The sequence below is a fragment of the Pleurodeles waltl genome, chromosome 10, assembly GCF_031143425.1.
Source record: "Pleurodeles waltl isolate 20211129_DDA chromosome 10, aPleWal1.hap1.20221129, whole genome shotgun sequence".
Lineage (NCBI taxonomy): Eukaryota > Metazoa > Chordata > Amphibia > Caudata > Salamandridae > Pleurodeles > Pleurodeles waltl.
Window position 1 is genome coordinate 925,396,704 of NC_090449.1, and position 17,362 is coordinate 925,414,065.

General features: G+C 41.1%; 1 protein-coding gene across 1 annotated transcript in view; it reads right to left on the minus strand.

Annotated features, from left to right (window-relative positions):
- The window catches only part of LOC138262031 (histone deacetylase 9-like), a 1,178,236-nt gene that overhangs the window by 346,368 nt on the left and 814,506 nt on the right, over positions 1 to 17,362 (minus strand). Inside the window, exon 11 of the mRNA XM_069211700.1 lies at positions 14,950 to 15,083. Within this exon, the coding sequence (XP_069067801.1) occupies positions 14,950 to 15,083 (134 nt within the window). The remainder of the gene's footprint in view (positions 1 to 14,949; positions 15,084 to 17,362) is intronic.

Consider the following 17,362-nt stretch of genomic DNA (forward strand, 5'->3'; position numbering starts at 1 on the left):
GGTACAAGGGCTAGTGCAGAGTACTCCTAATGCAGTGACTACTTTGGTGGTCCACCAGTACAGAGACGTTATCCAGAAGTACCAATTCTTGAGACAACTTCGAACTTAGTGGTTCCTACGGAGCAAGTGGTTCCGAAGCCAATGCTAGTTCAGACTGAGCCGACTCCAATGCTGTTGCCTCAGGAACAGCCACAGGGTTTGACGAAGGTCACACCAATGAAAGGGAAACAGTCAGATGTGACATCAGTAATGATTCAGGGCATGGGAGTAGCTCTTCCACAAAATGCAGGTGTCAGAGCGGCACCAGATACAATATCATTGCCAATTACTGTGGGTCCAGCGATACCATTGTTTGTGCAGAATAAGCCGATTGCAGGAGAACAGGGTGAAATGTTGCAGAGCCTCAAGAGGAGGGGGGTGAGAGATAATTTTCAGGTATTATCTTCCCTGGGTCAGACCTTTGATGGATCTAGACCATTAATGGATCTTAGTCCACTCGTTGCACTTCCAGATGTGGTAAATGGCCCGAGTGCAAGTCAGAGCTTGAAGCTCTTGACACCGCAAACTCTGAGTGCAGTGGTACCACAGGTGCCATTCCCAAATGCAAGTAACATCTTGTTACAGGAATTCACAGCACAGCAATTGAATGAGTGGTTGGATAGTCTAAATACTCCTCGAAACACATCCAAGGGTGAAGAGCAGATTAATCGGGCAAGATTGTCTACAGAGATAATGGAACTAGTCAAGGGATCGATGAGAGTGAATAGGTTAGAATCCTATGCAGAAGAAGAGCTGAGATACTTGTGTCCGAGGTTTACAAGAGAAGTGGGCAAGATACATCAGAAATTGGCAGATCTGGCAGATAAACATGACATAGAAATTGAGAAAACAAAGCACTTGAAAAGGAGTTACAGGTTAGATTTCGAGGCAAAAGATTTTGAACACATGAGGTCAGCAGGGATGAAAGAGCACCTCAGAGAATTATTGCAGAGTGCTCAGATTTGGGGAGCCTTAGAGAAGTGGGAAGGCAGATGGGCAAAGAAGAAGGATAACTGGAAACGAGATTCACAAGAAGGGTCTGAGAGTGCTCAGAAGGAAAAAGATCCAGTAAAAATTCTACCAATGAGGGAAATTCCAGGAGGGCAATTTGTTCATGTTCCTTGGCACAGGAGTGATATTTTCTCATTCACAAATGATTATCCAAAATTGAGGGAGAAAACGGTTGAGTGGTACCAGCAGACAGATAGATTTGTGAAGCTTTTGAAATGTTTGTGGGAAGACTTGAATATTCTGTTGGAGATATTAGTTCCAGCTGACTTGTGGGTTGAATGCAAGAGAGCAGTGGATTGGCCGTAGAGTGAACCCGAAAGAGATATAATTACAGGTGCACCATCACCTGAAGTGATGAAACATTATTGTAAGGTGATTGAGTTCCTGAAGACCAGAATTTCGCCTAAAAATATTGATTGGCAGAGGATTGACAGGACAGTGCAGGAAGTAAATGAGTCGATACATACCTACTATGAGAGATTGCTGAAAGTGTTCAAGGAGTACAGTGATAAGGAAGCGATTGAGCCGAAAGACATGTTGCACTTTGTATTCAGGTTCATGGAAGGATTGAGACCTGAAGTAGGGCAGATGATTAGTAGTCATTTGATTTGCTTGCAAGTGAAGCAAATTGATGAGGTATTGCAGTATGTGAAATGGTGTAGTGATGAGATTGAGTTGAAGCAGAAAAAGTTGAAAGAGAAAGCAATGGTGATAGAAATTAAGGCAGCTCAAACAGGAGTGCAGGTAGCTTTAGTGCAACAGATGTCGCAACAGCAGGGATCTGTCATGTTCCAACCTCAGGTAAGAGGTAGGGGTCGTGGAGTCAATATGAATTGTGGTCCAGATTTGAGTACTGTAGTGGTTCAGAATGATGTGCAAGGGATGAAAAAGATGTTACAGTGTCATCTGTGCGGAAACATGGGACACTGGAAGCGGGAGTGTCCGTTGATGGTGCAGGATGGTGTTGTTCAGCAAAGTGGTGATGTCAATACATTTCAAACTGTGAAAGTCCCTAGAATGAGAGGACTTAATCTGAATTTTCAGAGTCAAGTGCAGTATTTTCAACCCATGCAGCAGGTGCAAGTGTCGCGTGCACAAGTGACCCAGTTACAACCAATGCAGCAGCAGATTCCTATGGTACCTAGACAGCAAATGCAGATACCTCAAGCCCCGATGGAACAGCAACAGATGATGCTTACTCAGCAGGTCACAGGTCAGAGACAAGACAGAAGTACTGAGACAGTGCACCAATTCCCATTACATAGTGAGAATGGAATAAACAAAGAATGCATGTGTTAGAGTTCAGGTGAGGAGCCATGTTTGCTTGCAGCGTCCCTAGAGGTAGATCAGAGAGGGCCTTTTGTAAAAGGAAAGGTGATGGGTCATAGGCTCTCAATTCTAGTGGACACAGGAGCTGCACGCTCTACAGTGAGAAGTGCAGAAGTTCAGGTTGTGGGAGTAGCAAACAGACAGTTGATAAATCCGATACAGTACAGGTTGAGATTTGCAGCTTTCAGGGACTGCATAAGTTTGTAGTCTGTGACTCAAGTCCAGTATCCCTACTGGGAAGGGACTTATTGTGCAAAATCAGATATTCAATTAATCGTTCAACTAATGGTATGGAGGTTCAGACAAATAGTGATGATGAGGAAGAACAAACTCCTGAAACTGAGAATGAAAGCATTAATGAAGAGTACCCGTTGATTGAGTTTTTCGCCGATGTTTACTGTGAAAGAATTGCATGCAGACTTGCAGGGAACAGTACAGGAAAATGTGTGGGACCTGACAGGTAAAGAAGTGGGTTTGATCAAGGGAGTGGAGCCGATTAAGATCACTTTGAAGTTGAATGTAGTGTTTCTGCAGCTTCCACAGTATAACATGGCACAGGATGTTCTGATGAGAGTGGCTCAGATAATTGGAGATTTTCTGAAACAAGGGGTATTGAAAGAAGTGTTCAGCAGGCCATGTAATTCACTGATAATGGGTCTAAAGAAGCCATGTGGGAAAGTGTGCATTGTGCAGGACTTGTGAAAAGTGAATGAAGTGGTGGTCAAGTGTTGTTCCGTAGTGCCGAGCTCAGCAGTAATATTGTTTCAGATTCCATGCGATGCTGAGTAGTTCACAGTGGTGATTTGTCACAAGCTTTCTTTTCTGTGCCTCTTCATGAGGATAGTCAGTTTCTTTTTAGTTTCAAATTCCTAGACAGAGTCTACAGCTGGTGCAGGCTTTCACAAGGGTACACGGAGTCACCGTCTCTGTTCAATCAGATTTTGAAAAAGAACTTGGAGTCATTGGAACTACTGTACCAATCGACTCTGGTGCAGTAAATTGAAGATTTACTGATTGCGTTTAAAACAAGGGACGGTTGTAAGTAGGACTCGATTGCCCTATTGAATCATTTGAGAAAATTTGGATATAAGGTGTGACCTTTGAAACTGCAGTATTGTCAGAAGTCAGTGAAATACCTGGGGCACCAAATTGAGAAAGGGTCAAGGAGAATTTCCAGGAAACGTATTACAATGATATTGCAGAGAAATCCACCATCTTCACAAAGAGAATATTTCTGGGAATGGTAGGTTATTGTCATCAGTGGATTCCAAATTTCGCTGAGATTGCCAAGCCATTACAGCAGCTGACACATAAAGAGGTTACTGACCCCATACCTTAGATCAGGACCAGATGAAAGCATTCACTGAGTTGAGAGAGTGTTTGTGCAGAGCACCAGCGTTGGGAATGCCTGATTACACAAAGCCATTCATATTGTTTTGTCATGAACGTGATACTTCTTCTTTGTCTGCCTTGGCACAGGTCCATGGAGGTGCTTATCGCCCTGTAGCCTATTTTTCAGCTACCTTGGACCCAGTCGCAGCAGCTTTACCAGGTTGTCTGCGGGCAGTTGCCGCAGTTGGTCAAAGCCTTTCTCAGTGTTAGGGAGTAGTGATGGGATACCTTCTGACGGTAATGGTTCCTTGCTCTGTTGAGATTTTACTGACAAGGACGAAAACACAGTATTTGACTGGTGCCAGACTGACAAGGTATGAGATGAGCATTCTAGGTGCTCTGAATGTATCATTGAAAAGATGTACAGTGCTGAATTCAGCAACATTACTTCCAAGTGATACTGTTGAGATTGAAAAAGAGGAAGACATTGAGCATGATTGTCTTGAGGTAACTGAATTGTGTACAAAACCCAGACCAGATATCAGAGATACACGATTGGAAGAAAATGACCTAATTGTCTGTGTTGAAGGCTCATGTCTCAGAGATGGTACAGGAACACTGAGAGCAGGATATGCTGTGTGCACGATTACAGGTACATTAGAAGCTTCTTGGCTTCGAGGTGTATATTATACACGAGTAGCAGAATTGGTAGCTCTTGCTAGAGCGTGCCATGTTTCTGCAAGACTGAGAGTCACAATCTATACTGACAGCCAATATGGATTTGGAATTGGTCACGATTTTGGTCAATTGTGGTTGCAAAGAGGTTTCCTGACCTCTACTGGTTCACCAGAAAGAAATGGCGACAGAATAAAGGAATTGCTGTACGCAATACAGTTACCTGAAGAAATTGCTGTGGTAAAATGCAGTGCACATCAAAAGACACAGGACTACATCTCACTAGGAAATGAATATGTGGATCAAGGCGCAAGGTTTTGTGCATTGAACGGTATATCATTCAAAGATAAGTGGGAACTGATGTCAGAAGACGATAACCCATGTACAAGTTTTGCATTGAAAGTGATCGATACTCTGGAAGAATTAAAAACATTGCAAGATAATGTTGACAAAGAAGAGAAACCACTCTGGTCCAAATTAAAATGTGTCCAACGTCCTAGTGAGATTTGGGTTTCTGAGGAGGGTCAGATGGTCCTGCCCAATAGTTTATTGTCACAAACGGCTCATTATTACCATGGACAGGCACACATTGGGAGGGATGCTATGGTTCGATTGTTTAAAATTGACTTGTTTAATCCCAAGTTTAGACAGGCAGCAGAGGCAGTATGTCATCGCTATATAATTTGTCAGCACCTAAATGTGGGAAAAGGGACAGTGGTAAACTTGAGCCATATTGGAAGACCAGGAGGTCCATTCCTCAGAATGCAATTGGATTTCATTGAAATGCCTGCGTGTGGAGGTTTGAAGTACGTATCAGTGATTGTATGTGTTTTTAGTCACTGGATTGAAGCAAACCCCACAAGTAGGAATGACAGTTTCAGAGTAGCAAAGTTGTTAGTTAGGGAGTTGATACCACGCTTCGGGTTTCCATTCTCTTTAGAATCAAGAGAACTCACTTCAATAACGAGGTGATTAAACTCTTATGTGCAGCATTAAACATTGAGAAAAAGTTGCATTGTAGTTACCGCCCTGAAGCATCAGGACTAGTGGAACAGATGAATGGTACCCTGAAATCAAGGATTGCCAAGATGTGTGAAGCTACGAATCTGAAATGGCCAGATTCATTGCCTTTGGTGTTGATGCCGATGAGAAATACACCTGACAGGAAGACAGGGCTGTCGCCTCATGAGATCCTCATGGGTAGAGCAATGAGATTGCCAGCAGTTCCAGCGAATGCACTTGTAAACATTACAGATGATATGGTGTTGGACTATTGCAAGGGTCTGGCTGATGTGGTTAGCTCTTTCTCTCAGCAGGTGCAGGCCACCACCCTGGCACTCATCCACGATCCAGATCATAATCTGAGAGCCAGTGACTGGGTCTTTGTCCGAAAACATGTTTGCAAGACATGTTTAGAGCCACGTTGGAGAGGCCCATACCAGGTGGTCCTGACAACTACGACAGCTGTGAAGTGTGCAGGACGTCCGAACTGGATACACGCCAGCCAGACAAAGAGAGTGGTATGTCCGCAGGAGCATGAAGAAGCATTGTTGAGAGCACCAACAACAGCGAAACAGGTTGCCGCACCTGAACCAGAAAAGGAGCCAAGAGAGCCTGAAGTTGAACCAGAGCTGATGGAAGATGGTTCTATTACCCATGTAAGAGACGAGAGTGAAGAATTTCAGGAGGGTGCGGAAGAATCTATTTCAACGGATATAGCAGGAGAGCCTAGATCAGCAGAGGTAGACGGTGTTGAAAAGCAGACAGAGCAAGTGCCAGATCAAGAGGGGGAAAGAGATGAGATGGGTCAAGGTCAAGGTAATCCGACTCTTCCTGAGCCCCTTGCAGGTCCATCAAGAGAAAACACCATAGAGAAAGAGAAGAGTCCAATCTTGAGAAGATGAATTAACAGAAGGATCGAGAAAAGGAGATAATTGGCCTGAGTCGCAAGTAGGGAAAAGAAAAGAATTGTTCATAAATGAAACTATAGAGGAAGAAGTAGATACCACAAGAAAAGAATAATTGAGTGAAGGTGAATTAAGTGGTGATCAAAAGTTGAAAAGAAAGAGAATAACAAGTCGGCGTTACGCAGGTCCTGAATGGACGTAAGCAACTACTAATGAATGGCAACATGAGTTCATGTCCTTTTGATTTGATAGAGAGGTTCTGAGTCAGTACTTTGATGTAACCAGAAGGGAAACAAGAAGCTGATTTGTTGAGCCAATCTGAAAAACCTAAAAGAGACTGTTGAAAAATAAAACCAGAAGAGACATTGATAACCTGATTTGACATAAAACTGGATGTGACAAGCTGCTGATCGATTTTAGCAAGGAAAAGGGTTCCTGTATATGAGACTGAACTGTGAGAAAAGAATTGTTTTCTTATTTTTTATTTTTAATGCACTTTATATAAGAGTAACTTCTGCTTTCTGTTTCTTTACAGATCATGGCTGAGCTAAATAATCAAGGTAGAAATGCTAAGCGCTGTAGATATGTGAATGTTGGATTGCCAATTATGTGTGGAATCTTGTTTATAGTGGTGATTGTGGAAATGTCTGTTCTTGATGTGAAGGGAGCCACTCACACTTCTGCTCCTGAAACTACTACACTAAAGGCTTTGGAGAAGTTTAAGTTAGATGAGAAATATTTGCATGATTATACTAATGCTCAAGGAGAACTTTCTTCTAACGTTTTCTATCGGTTGTTGAGTGAGTATGTTGAGACTATGGATGCAAGGGATTGTCTAGTGTGTACGCAAATTCCTTCATCAGTAGATGATGGCATTAAGTACCACAGCTTACCATTAACATATGGAATAAGCTGTAGTCTGCTACTAAAAAGTATCTATAATCAAGAGTATATACAGTATTTTAACTCTAATTATGACGTTCTGTTTTCATTTGTTCCTATTATTAGATATCTGAGTAGAGTAGCTGAAGAGCATGATATAGTCTTAGAGGATTCTTTGAGCCTACACTAACATTTGGACCCGCATACGCCTATAAGAACAACCTCACATGTTTGCTCACACCTTTGGAGAAGAGCTTTGTAGGCCATACACATGACAGAAGAAAAGCATTAAAAGAAAAATTAGAAAAAGGTCTAGAGAGAAGGACTTACAAAAATGATTATGCTTATACTGCTGTTAAAACGCAAGGGCAATTAGCATTAGATGCATTACATGTAGGGAAGCTTTGTATGTATAGGCCAAAATCACACACTAACACTTTATTTGTGGGAACGAGTGAATGTAGACATGTGTTTTTGTTTCAGAGTAAGTGGACTTTTATGCTGAATGGTCAGGACCCTGCAATTTCTGGGATTTATTATATTCGTGGACTCAATGCTTATTACCGTCTTCCAAGAGGATGGTACAGGACATGTTATTTGGGGATAGTTTTCCCAAAGATTTATCAAATAGATGACTTAAAGAAGTTTCAGAAATTGACTGAATTACATAATAAGTGACAGAGGACGGAAACCTCTTCTGCAGGTGTGGGAGATATCTTTGGTGCAATGATTCCTTCAGTGGGAGTCATCCTGAATTCGATCAAGATACGCAAGTTGTCTACTATTATGGATAACATGCTGACAAACTTTTCAGGGGCAATACTCCCTATAGATACTGAATTAGCTGCGGATAGAGCTATGACGCTTCAAAATAGGCTTGCTTTAGACATTCTTTTAGTGAAAGATGACAAAGTCTGTAGGATGATTAACTCTATGCATTGCTGCTCATATATTCTGGATAATGATAGGGAGATAAGAGACTTAGGGCCAGATGTAGCAAAAAGCCAATTTGCGACTTGCAAATTGCGAGTCCCTGCGACTCGCAATTTGCAACTCGCAAATTGGTATGCAGAACGGTGTCTCAGACACCGTCTGCGAGTCGCTATGGGGTCGCAATGACCCACCTCATTAATATTAATGAGGTGGGTCGCAAATTGCGGACCCATAGCGAGTCTAGGCACTCGCAAACATGGAGGCCTGCTGTAGTCAGCAGACCTCCATGTTCGTGACTGCTTTTAAATAAAGCAGTTTTTTTTTTTTTAAGTGTAGCCCGTTTTCCTTAAAGGAAAACGAGCTGCACTTAAAAAAAAAAAACGAAACCTTTAGTTTCGGTATTTTTTCAGGGCAGGTAGTGGTCCCTTGGACCACTACCTGCCCTGAAAAAATAGTTTTGGGTCCATTCACAAAGTGGAAGGGGTCCCATCGGGACCCCTTCCAATTTGCGAGTGGGTTACCATCCACTTGAAGTGGATGGTAACTGTGACACCATTTGCGACCGCATATGCGGTCGCAAATGGTATTGCATACCACTCCGAATCGCAAATAGGAAGGGAACACCCCTTCCTATTTGCGATTCTGAAATACATATTGCGAGTCGGTCCCGACTCGCAATATGCATTTCTGCATTGGAAACTGGAATTTGCAACTCGCAAACAGCATTTTTTGCCGTTTGCGACTCGCAAATAGTTTCCTGCATCTGGCCCTTACTCACTAACCTGACTGACTCAAGTAAGGATTTAAAAGAACTGAAAGAACCAGGTGTTTGGGAAATGGTTAGAAAGGGATTTGCTTCAGTGGGAATATTAATTGTGATAGCTGGTATATTAGGAATATGGGGTTCATGTCAATTATATCAAAAGATAAAATTGAAAAGATCTAAAAATAATCAGAGGAGGGAAGAACAAAACAGGGAAAAAATCTATAGAGAAGATTTGAGAAGAAGACAAAATACTGATGAAAAAGAATTATGAAAACGATGATGGTGAAGAATGGTGTGATGACATATTTAGTCATCAGAGGAGGGACTGTTGAAGCCGATAAGCTAATTAGAAATTATTAATGAATGTTTATGTGTTTTGATTAACAAGAAGTTGATAGAAAAATTAAATGTAGAGAAATTAATGTGCCCCTTCGAAAATGTGCCCACGGAGAGTGACTGCCATTTTATACGAATTTGTACTAAAATGATTAAAAATGCATAAAATATTGAAAATGCATAACAATAATGTAGTAGTATGTCATATTAAGATGTGTTATGTGTTTTGTATTATATTGTAGAGCTTTGCTTACTATGGACCAGGCGGGCTAGCACAGTATATTGTGAATACTTTAAATTTTTCAAAATGCACTCGCTATTGGAAAGTGAAATAGCAAGACGCAACAAAAGTCAACCATTCTATTAACACACTGAAATGTGAAAAGTCAGTCAATCACAATGAATCCTATGATAATGCAATTATTTTCAAGTAGTGTATGTTGTGTCACCATGCTGTTTGAAATGCTGTTAATCTCAAACAGTATGTAGGTCCATGTACAATTTAAATAAGTGGATATTTGTCAAGGCAAATATGGAGTCAGATTAGTATCTGACAACCACCGAAGCATGCTTTAACCAGCATTATAAAGGTTATTAGAATTTATAAAATGTACTATGGTTAATATCAAAATAATATATAGAAGTACTATAATGATATTGCTGAGACACAAAACAATATTATAAGAATCTAGAAATTGCAAACTTTACAACAACTTGGTGAGTGTTCTAATACAGAAGAATCACAAAGGTCATTTTGTGTGTGTTGGGACCATAGGTTGTTTGAGGGAATTAGAGGATTTGGAGTGTTTTTGTAATGGTCATAAAAAATGGTACCATTCCGAGATGGAGGAGGTTATTCCAGAATGGTCATGTCATCAAAGACGGAGAATTGTATTTTTTCATTTTTCGTTTGGGTTACTTTAACGGTCAGTTGCTGGTGCTATGTGGAATGGGGCTTGCTCTATAGGTAGAAGGTGACATGCATGTAGTTAAATGTTTCTTATCTTTGGCTTTGAGTTGAGGCACCAGGGAGTGAATCTAGTGACAATCAGGGGCGGCTCCTCCGTTAGGGCGGAGGAGCGTCACCCCCTCCCCCGCCAGCAGCAGAAGCTGCAAAACTTTCACAACAAGGAGATGCTTTGAAGGAGAGGAGAATGTTAATCTGGTCATCATTGGAGAGAGGTAGGAATGAATGCTGTGAGGAATGAGGTCAAAATAATTGGCATAGTCATTGCTTGTAACTCTTTTTACACAGCTGTGCAATGCTGTGTTATCCCCAGTTGCTTTTACTTGGGTGCTTTCCAGGACCTGATCTTACTTATATTTCTTCCTTGCTGTGTAATGCTCTCCTTCCATTTCACGTATCACTCAAAAGTTGAGTTCTGCTTAATAATAATTTGTTAGACATTTCTTCATAAATGCTTTGTCTCGGATGGAGCTCAATAGTGCTGTTGTTTAATTTCTTGTGTCACCCTCATCTAATTTAATAGCACTCAATTGATCTACTTTGAAAGTGTGAAAGACTCCGTTGGCCTTGCAAGGATCACATTACTATGGCTACTGATAACATTAGACTTCTTGTTACTAATTTTGAAAAATATGCACATCACCTCAGAAGAATATTTTTCTCTCAACTCATTCTGTTGGCTGCTGGGTATACCCTTTCACCTCCTATGGACTGCATATGTTGCACTGCAAGAGTGAGAATTTTATAAATAAAAAATGCGCTGAATCAGCACATATTTATTTCCTTATGTCTTACGTGCATTCTATGCATAAAGCAATCCTTTGGCGATATTATTTTTCCACTGATACAGACGTTTTGAAATTGTCTACAAATGCAACAGAGCTGGTCATATCCAGATGTGAAGAACTTCTCTGAGCATGCACCCTCGGTTAGTGTTCTCTACACTGAATATTTATTTCTGTTTCATCAGCTTGTAGACATTTTATTAATGTTATACATTGTAGGAGCCCACATAAGTAGTGCTTTTATTGTTACTGATTCATGCCGGGAGTAACTGAGCAGAAACAGAAGACAGACTCTGATTTCGGTGAACATGCATTGATTAGTGCCTTAAGGTGCACGAGTACAACTGTGAAGTGATTTTGCTGCCATTAATGTATACCAGAAGAAATACAAATCACCAGAAAACTAACAATGGTCACAATGCCTCGCAATAAAAAAGTGCCCACAAGACTTAAACAGGAGACTGACACTGCTGACAATAGATGCTTTGTTAAAAAAAAAAAAAAACAGGTCATATTAAAATGTTCTCGAAAAGCTCAGCGTGGTTCATTTCTGAAGCTTAGAGTCTTTTCGGGGCACGTGCGGCTGGTCATTTGTGATTCTTCTCTGGCCATGCAGGAAATATGTTACTTCTGTTCTGCGACCTCTGATTTTCTAGGCTGCAACTATTTCTGCCTATGCAGAGTTACCAAGATATACATATTCAAAGCAAAATCAACTGATTATCTCTCCTCTGAGCAAGAAGATATAAACCTTATCTATTACATATACTTTATTGCTACATCTGCCTTTAGCATGGCATAGAAAGGGAAATCATGATAGAAATGGGTTTGCAATGAGCATGTGTTAATTAGTGTCTCTACAACATAGCCTGAATTCGGGTCACAATGAACAGGTAGAGGAGAGCATGCTTAGATTAGTGCCATTGCACCGGACGGCTTGTTTTCATTTCACACTGAGCTCACACCAATGAGCATGGCAAATTACTGGAACGATTGCTATGGACACATGATAAACAGTATGCGTGCTTTAATAGGCGTGTCTTCTCTTTCAGCAGCAAACACTTGTTTCTTTTTGCTTTTTCATATGTCAGTTGTAGGGACGGCACAGCCAAAGATTTCATCATGAACACCCTGAACAAAATTATCCATTGGCAAATCAGACAGGTCATGTTTTTTCAAATTCTAAAAATGCTTGTGGTGGTTGGGGGGAGGGCAGTGGGAGGGGGCAGGGTGTGTGTGTGTGTGACTGTGTGAATGAGTGCATCACTGAAAGCAATGGTATGTGAGTTGGTCAACATGGGTGATGATGAAGGAATCAATGGATGAGCGCCTGGCTCACTGAGCAACAATGGCAGAAGAAAATGGTCTTCAGCACTAATCTGACATTCACTCATCTTCTTACCAGTTCTTCTAGTGTGGTACCCGGATTTTGTTGTCTGAATATCATCTGACAAGTATTGTGTCCTAAATACTGGCTTCAAAAATATTGGTCTATTTGAGTTAATATTGTAAAATAAAAACCTCAAGTGACAATATTTTTGTAAGCCAAATATAGGACAAACTATGTATGTCAGATTATATTTCTCTACCCGTTATTTCTGGTATACACTCATTTTTTAAACCAGCAATATGTCCATGTATTCAGTTCCCCATTAATCCATCAATGCATTTAATAATTCATGTGCACTCAATGATTCACCCAGCTGGGTACCTAATCTCTTTTTCATACATTCATCTAACCTTTCATTTGTATCTGCATTCGCCAACTCAACCATCCTTACAACCAGCACACAAAATCATCAATCAAAGAAAAAATATTTAATCAAAATTCACATCTATTATCTTTACACATGCTTGTTTTGTTTCTACTGTTCAACCTCTGTTTGGCTAACTGTCTTGGTTCTCTGAATTCCTGCTCTGGGACCAGATCCCGCCTTCCTGATTCATAAAAACAGGTATTCTATACTTTTCTTTGCTCCATCTTTCGGTATTGCCAACAGTGTTTTCCTTCCTATCCCTGATACCTAATCCCATAGCTTCAGAATTTAAAATTGGAATTATATCTGATTGTCATCTTTCAATTTTCAGGTTTATTTTATTCAACTAATACCACAAACCCCAGGTATGAATGCAACTATATTAAAGGCAGTGTTCCTAATGCCTCAGATTGCTGCACAATTTCATCAACATCGTACAAGTTTTAGACAACACACAATAAACCCATCAGTAAGCAATATCTGATCTTCTGCATTAGCAACCACTTTTACTGAGAGAGGCACGCTTGTGACGATGAGAGCAGGAAATCCTCTGGTATTAACCAAATTATAATAAAATATTTAGAAACAATATTTCAGAATGAGCTGTACCGGTATTTAAGAATCTCTTGTGGGAAAAGAAAGTACCCCAGGCCACATTATTTTCACCAGTACAAGCCCACCCACAGGACAACAAAGCAGGCCGGATCTGGATGTAATTCACAGGGAGGCCTCTCCTTGTCTGGAGCACGGAGAAAGGTCATGGACGTCAGTTAGGGGTTGTCAGGGGTAACAGCTGCTACCGCAGACTTCTCCTTTAAAACCCCTGATCCTGCTGTCACTGGCTTTAGAGATCACATCAGCAGTAGGGCCAGAAAATAAACTGTTTCCTTTCTGTAGATTAGCATTCTTGCCCCTCCCCTTACCTCTCAGCAGCAAATATGAGGATGTGGAGGGGATAAGGGTGAATCCTGTGATGCCATTAATGTCAAACGGTGCATGCTGTCACTTTGCTGCCCCAAGCATTTTGCTATTATGGAAATTGTCCCAGCGGCTTAACAGGCATGTGCGCCTGCATTGTGCAACCCAGGCGCTTTGGTATTACAGAAGGGACCACAGACGCTTGCGTTGCCCCTTCTGTAATAGTGATAGCACTGGTGCACATGTACTGCCAGCACTATCTCCAAGGGCATTTCCTTATTAGCATGGGGGCGTGGTTCCATGTAAATGAGAGAATCCCTTTACCTCCGCGCCCGCACCACATTATAGACAAAGGCACAGAGGCAAAGAAGCTGTTAGGAGGTATCCTGACAGTGTGCCACAAAAATGTGGTGCACTATCAGTGGATCCCTGATGACAACCCTCCGTAGGCAGTAAAAGGGGTCCTATGAACCCCCCAGAGACATACCAGTGTAGGTGGGTGTATTCACTCACTGCACCCACCTGCAGGAGGATCTCTCTCCCCTCTCAAATGTGCAGGTGGGTTGCTGCCTGTACAGTGAAGCACGGAGGGGCTGCTTCAAAGCAGCTCCTCATTTCACTTGAATGTGCCGCCCCCAGAGCAGCACAAGTCCGCAGCTGCCCTCAGGGTAGCACAGCAACATAATAGGGCACACTTTCCTTGTTTGCGCACAATGCACCTGTTTGAAGGTGCGCCATGGCACATCCATGGAATGTGTCCCTTATATGTAATAGGGCCCTTGGGGTCCATGAAAGAGGCTTCCAGATTTTGATGGAAAAGTTTCAAAGGGAAATTGACAGGATGGAATATGGCACTTGAACTCTAAGCTTGTGTTCCCTTTCCTTTCACACCAACTAATTAAAACAACAACAAAAAAGACTATCCCTTTGATGGAAACAAGAATGTGTTCATGTAGCACATCAGAAATCCATTTGTGCTACTTATTTATATGGTAACAGCATTCATTTGTTTTCATGTTTCAGTCTGTAGCTTTCGTAAATGGACTAATCTGACTTTTACAAGACAAATGATTATCTTGTGTGTCATCATATATTAAGAGGGGAACATTTGATACCGTGTTTTCTGTTATGCACATCATGTTTAATGATTGTTTTATTTTAGTTTTTATACATATTTATATGCTCACAATTAAACACTGGGCGCATCACGTATGGTCAGATATGAGGTCTATGAGACATTTTTAGGTCACAACAAAATAAAAATAAAAATTGGCAATTATTTGATTTCTTCACCTTCAAACAAAACTCTTACCTCATTTCCTAGCAGGGCGTTTACACAAGTTTCTGAAGTATCACAGATGGCGGAGATGTCATGTCCTCCTTCAAGGGCCAACACAACACGCCCATTTGCCAGCATCAACAGCTGTTTTATGAGGTGACCAAAACCTAAAGTTGGAATAAAACAAGTATCAATGTAGCAAACTGACATGAATATATAATACACATAACATTTGAAAAAATTGTCACTGATTCAAACATTCAGGAGGTATGCCCCTTCCACGAATTATAGCACACAGTGTGTGGTATTCTTGATTCAAACATGTCTTTTTGAGATTACCGCATTCATCATCTGTCACCTTCCAAGACAGGCGCCACCGATTGAGTTCTCAAATAAATAGACAAATTTAGGGCCTGATCTTTTGTCGAACCATGGGTGCACTTTTTTGCAGGGTCGGCAATACTTCCCAATATTATTTTTGTGCTGCCACAGGCGTACTAACGCCTCACACCGTAAAAATTGTACTCTCTCGGAGCAACAGGATCCTTGCACATTAATATTAATATTTTCAAATCTCTCCGAATGCCTATGAATGAAGAGATGGATGCTTGCAAGGCACCCCAGACTTCCCTCCATGCGTTCACATTCACTGAAAGTCTGCAAGTCAACTAAATGGACAGGAGTTTAAACGCGCAATATAATGTAGCATACTGAGAATGGACATTGAGGGGGAACATGCAGTTGCGACTTTGCTCACTGTCAGCTGGCCCTGATGCCCTTCACTGAAATCCACTTATTGCAAGACATGCATGTTTGTTCTGCAGTTTCCTATCTAGACCGACCTCAATGGTAGAGCTCGTTATATAATGGACAAAGAATACAAAAACATACTTACAAGTGAAGATAAAATATGAAATAGCTAAAGAAAAAGTAGTAGTATGTAGATACAGTGAATATACTTTAGAACTTACAACAAAAGTTATATACACAACAAAAGGTGCACAGTGTGGTGGGAATGGACGAGGAAACGTATACATGGCCAGGCCACCAGGATGTAAGAAAAATGGTAATGTAAATTGATGGAGTACATAGACGAAAGACAAATCCATCAGATCACCCAAAGTGTAAATACTAAAATCAATCACAAAAGATTGATTTCAAATTATCAACCTCAATTACCTTTCTACTTGAATTATGTGAGGATCTTTCTGTGCAGTCACAATTGGAAGTGATCTTTGAAGAACAGGTATTTAAGCTATTTCTTAAACGTGACACATGAAAGGTCTGTGCAGAGATTATGGCATGACGTTTCAGACCCTGAGTGCACATACTGGAAATATTGTTCTAGAGATCTTTTTTTTTTAATGGGGTTTATAGTTTGAGAAACTTTGTGATAATGAGTGAGCATGGCCCCCTGAAATAACGTCAAGCTTCAATAACCAACTTGCCTCAATAGGAAGTCAATTTAGAGAGATCAAAATTGTGGTAATGTCATCTGAAATTCTAGAGTCAGATACCAATTAAGTCATTGCAGTAAGGGCTGCCCTTGGATCAGAAAGATACATTTCGATGATGTCCATTTATAGAAAGTTGCCATAGTCAAGTCAGATTTTCAGGATAACCAACAATGTGAATGACTGTTAGTGAAATCCATTTTATGTACTGTATACAATTAGGTATGTGGTTATCCTAAAATGGGCAAAGATCTGTCTCTCCTTGATTTCTACTGGATATCCCTGCTGTACTCGATACCGAAAGCCAATTGATTAGAGTTAAATTGGTGCTGAAACATAGTTGTTATAGAATCTATTTGGGAGGAGAATTAATGTTACATTGTAGTCATTTTAGGGATGAGCCTGTATTTACCTTGGACCAAAGAGGTGTGGCTGAGCTTCCAGCGCAAAGGTGGAAGGAACAAAGAGTTCTGCTCCACACCAAAGACCAGTCATGTTCCCTCGAAACTTCATTTCACCATAACATCACCCATGACATATACAGGATCTGAGAGGGTGTAGCAAATCAATTCTTTTCAGCCTGCTTTCTTCTCTTCAAAATGGCAAAACAGGATGTGTATAGTATGGTTACTTGGATCCTGGATTGAAAGGATCTGTGTTTGTATGACTGCTGCCACCTTCCAGTGACCACAGAGCCACAGCTCAAAACCAGACACAGCACCAGTTGCGGGAGACTATTGGTACAGACACCAGGGGTGGCTCCTCCATTAGGGTGGAGGAGCGTCGCCCCCCTGCCAGCAGCGCCGCTGCAAATTCTTTAAAAGAAAACAATAATAAATGTTAGACTTGGCATCCTTGGCATGGTCTCCCCTAACTTTTTTGCCTCGGTTTACCAGGTTGTTGATGTGTGCTGGACCCTGAAAGATTAGATCACATCTGGAAATCAAGAGGAACCTCTGCATGGAGAAGAGCTGAAGAGAAGTGCTGCCCTG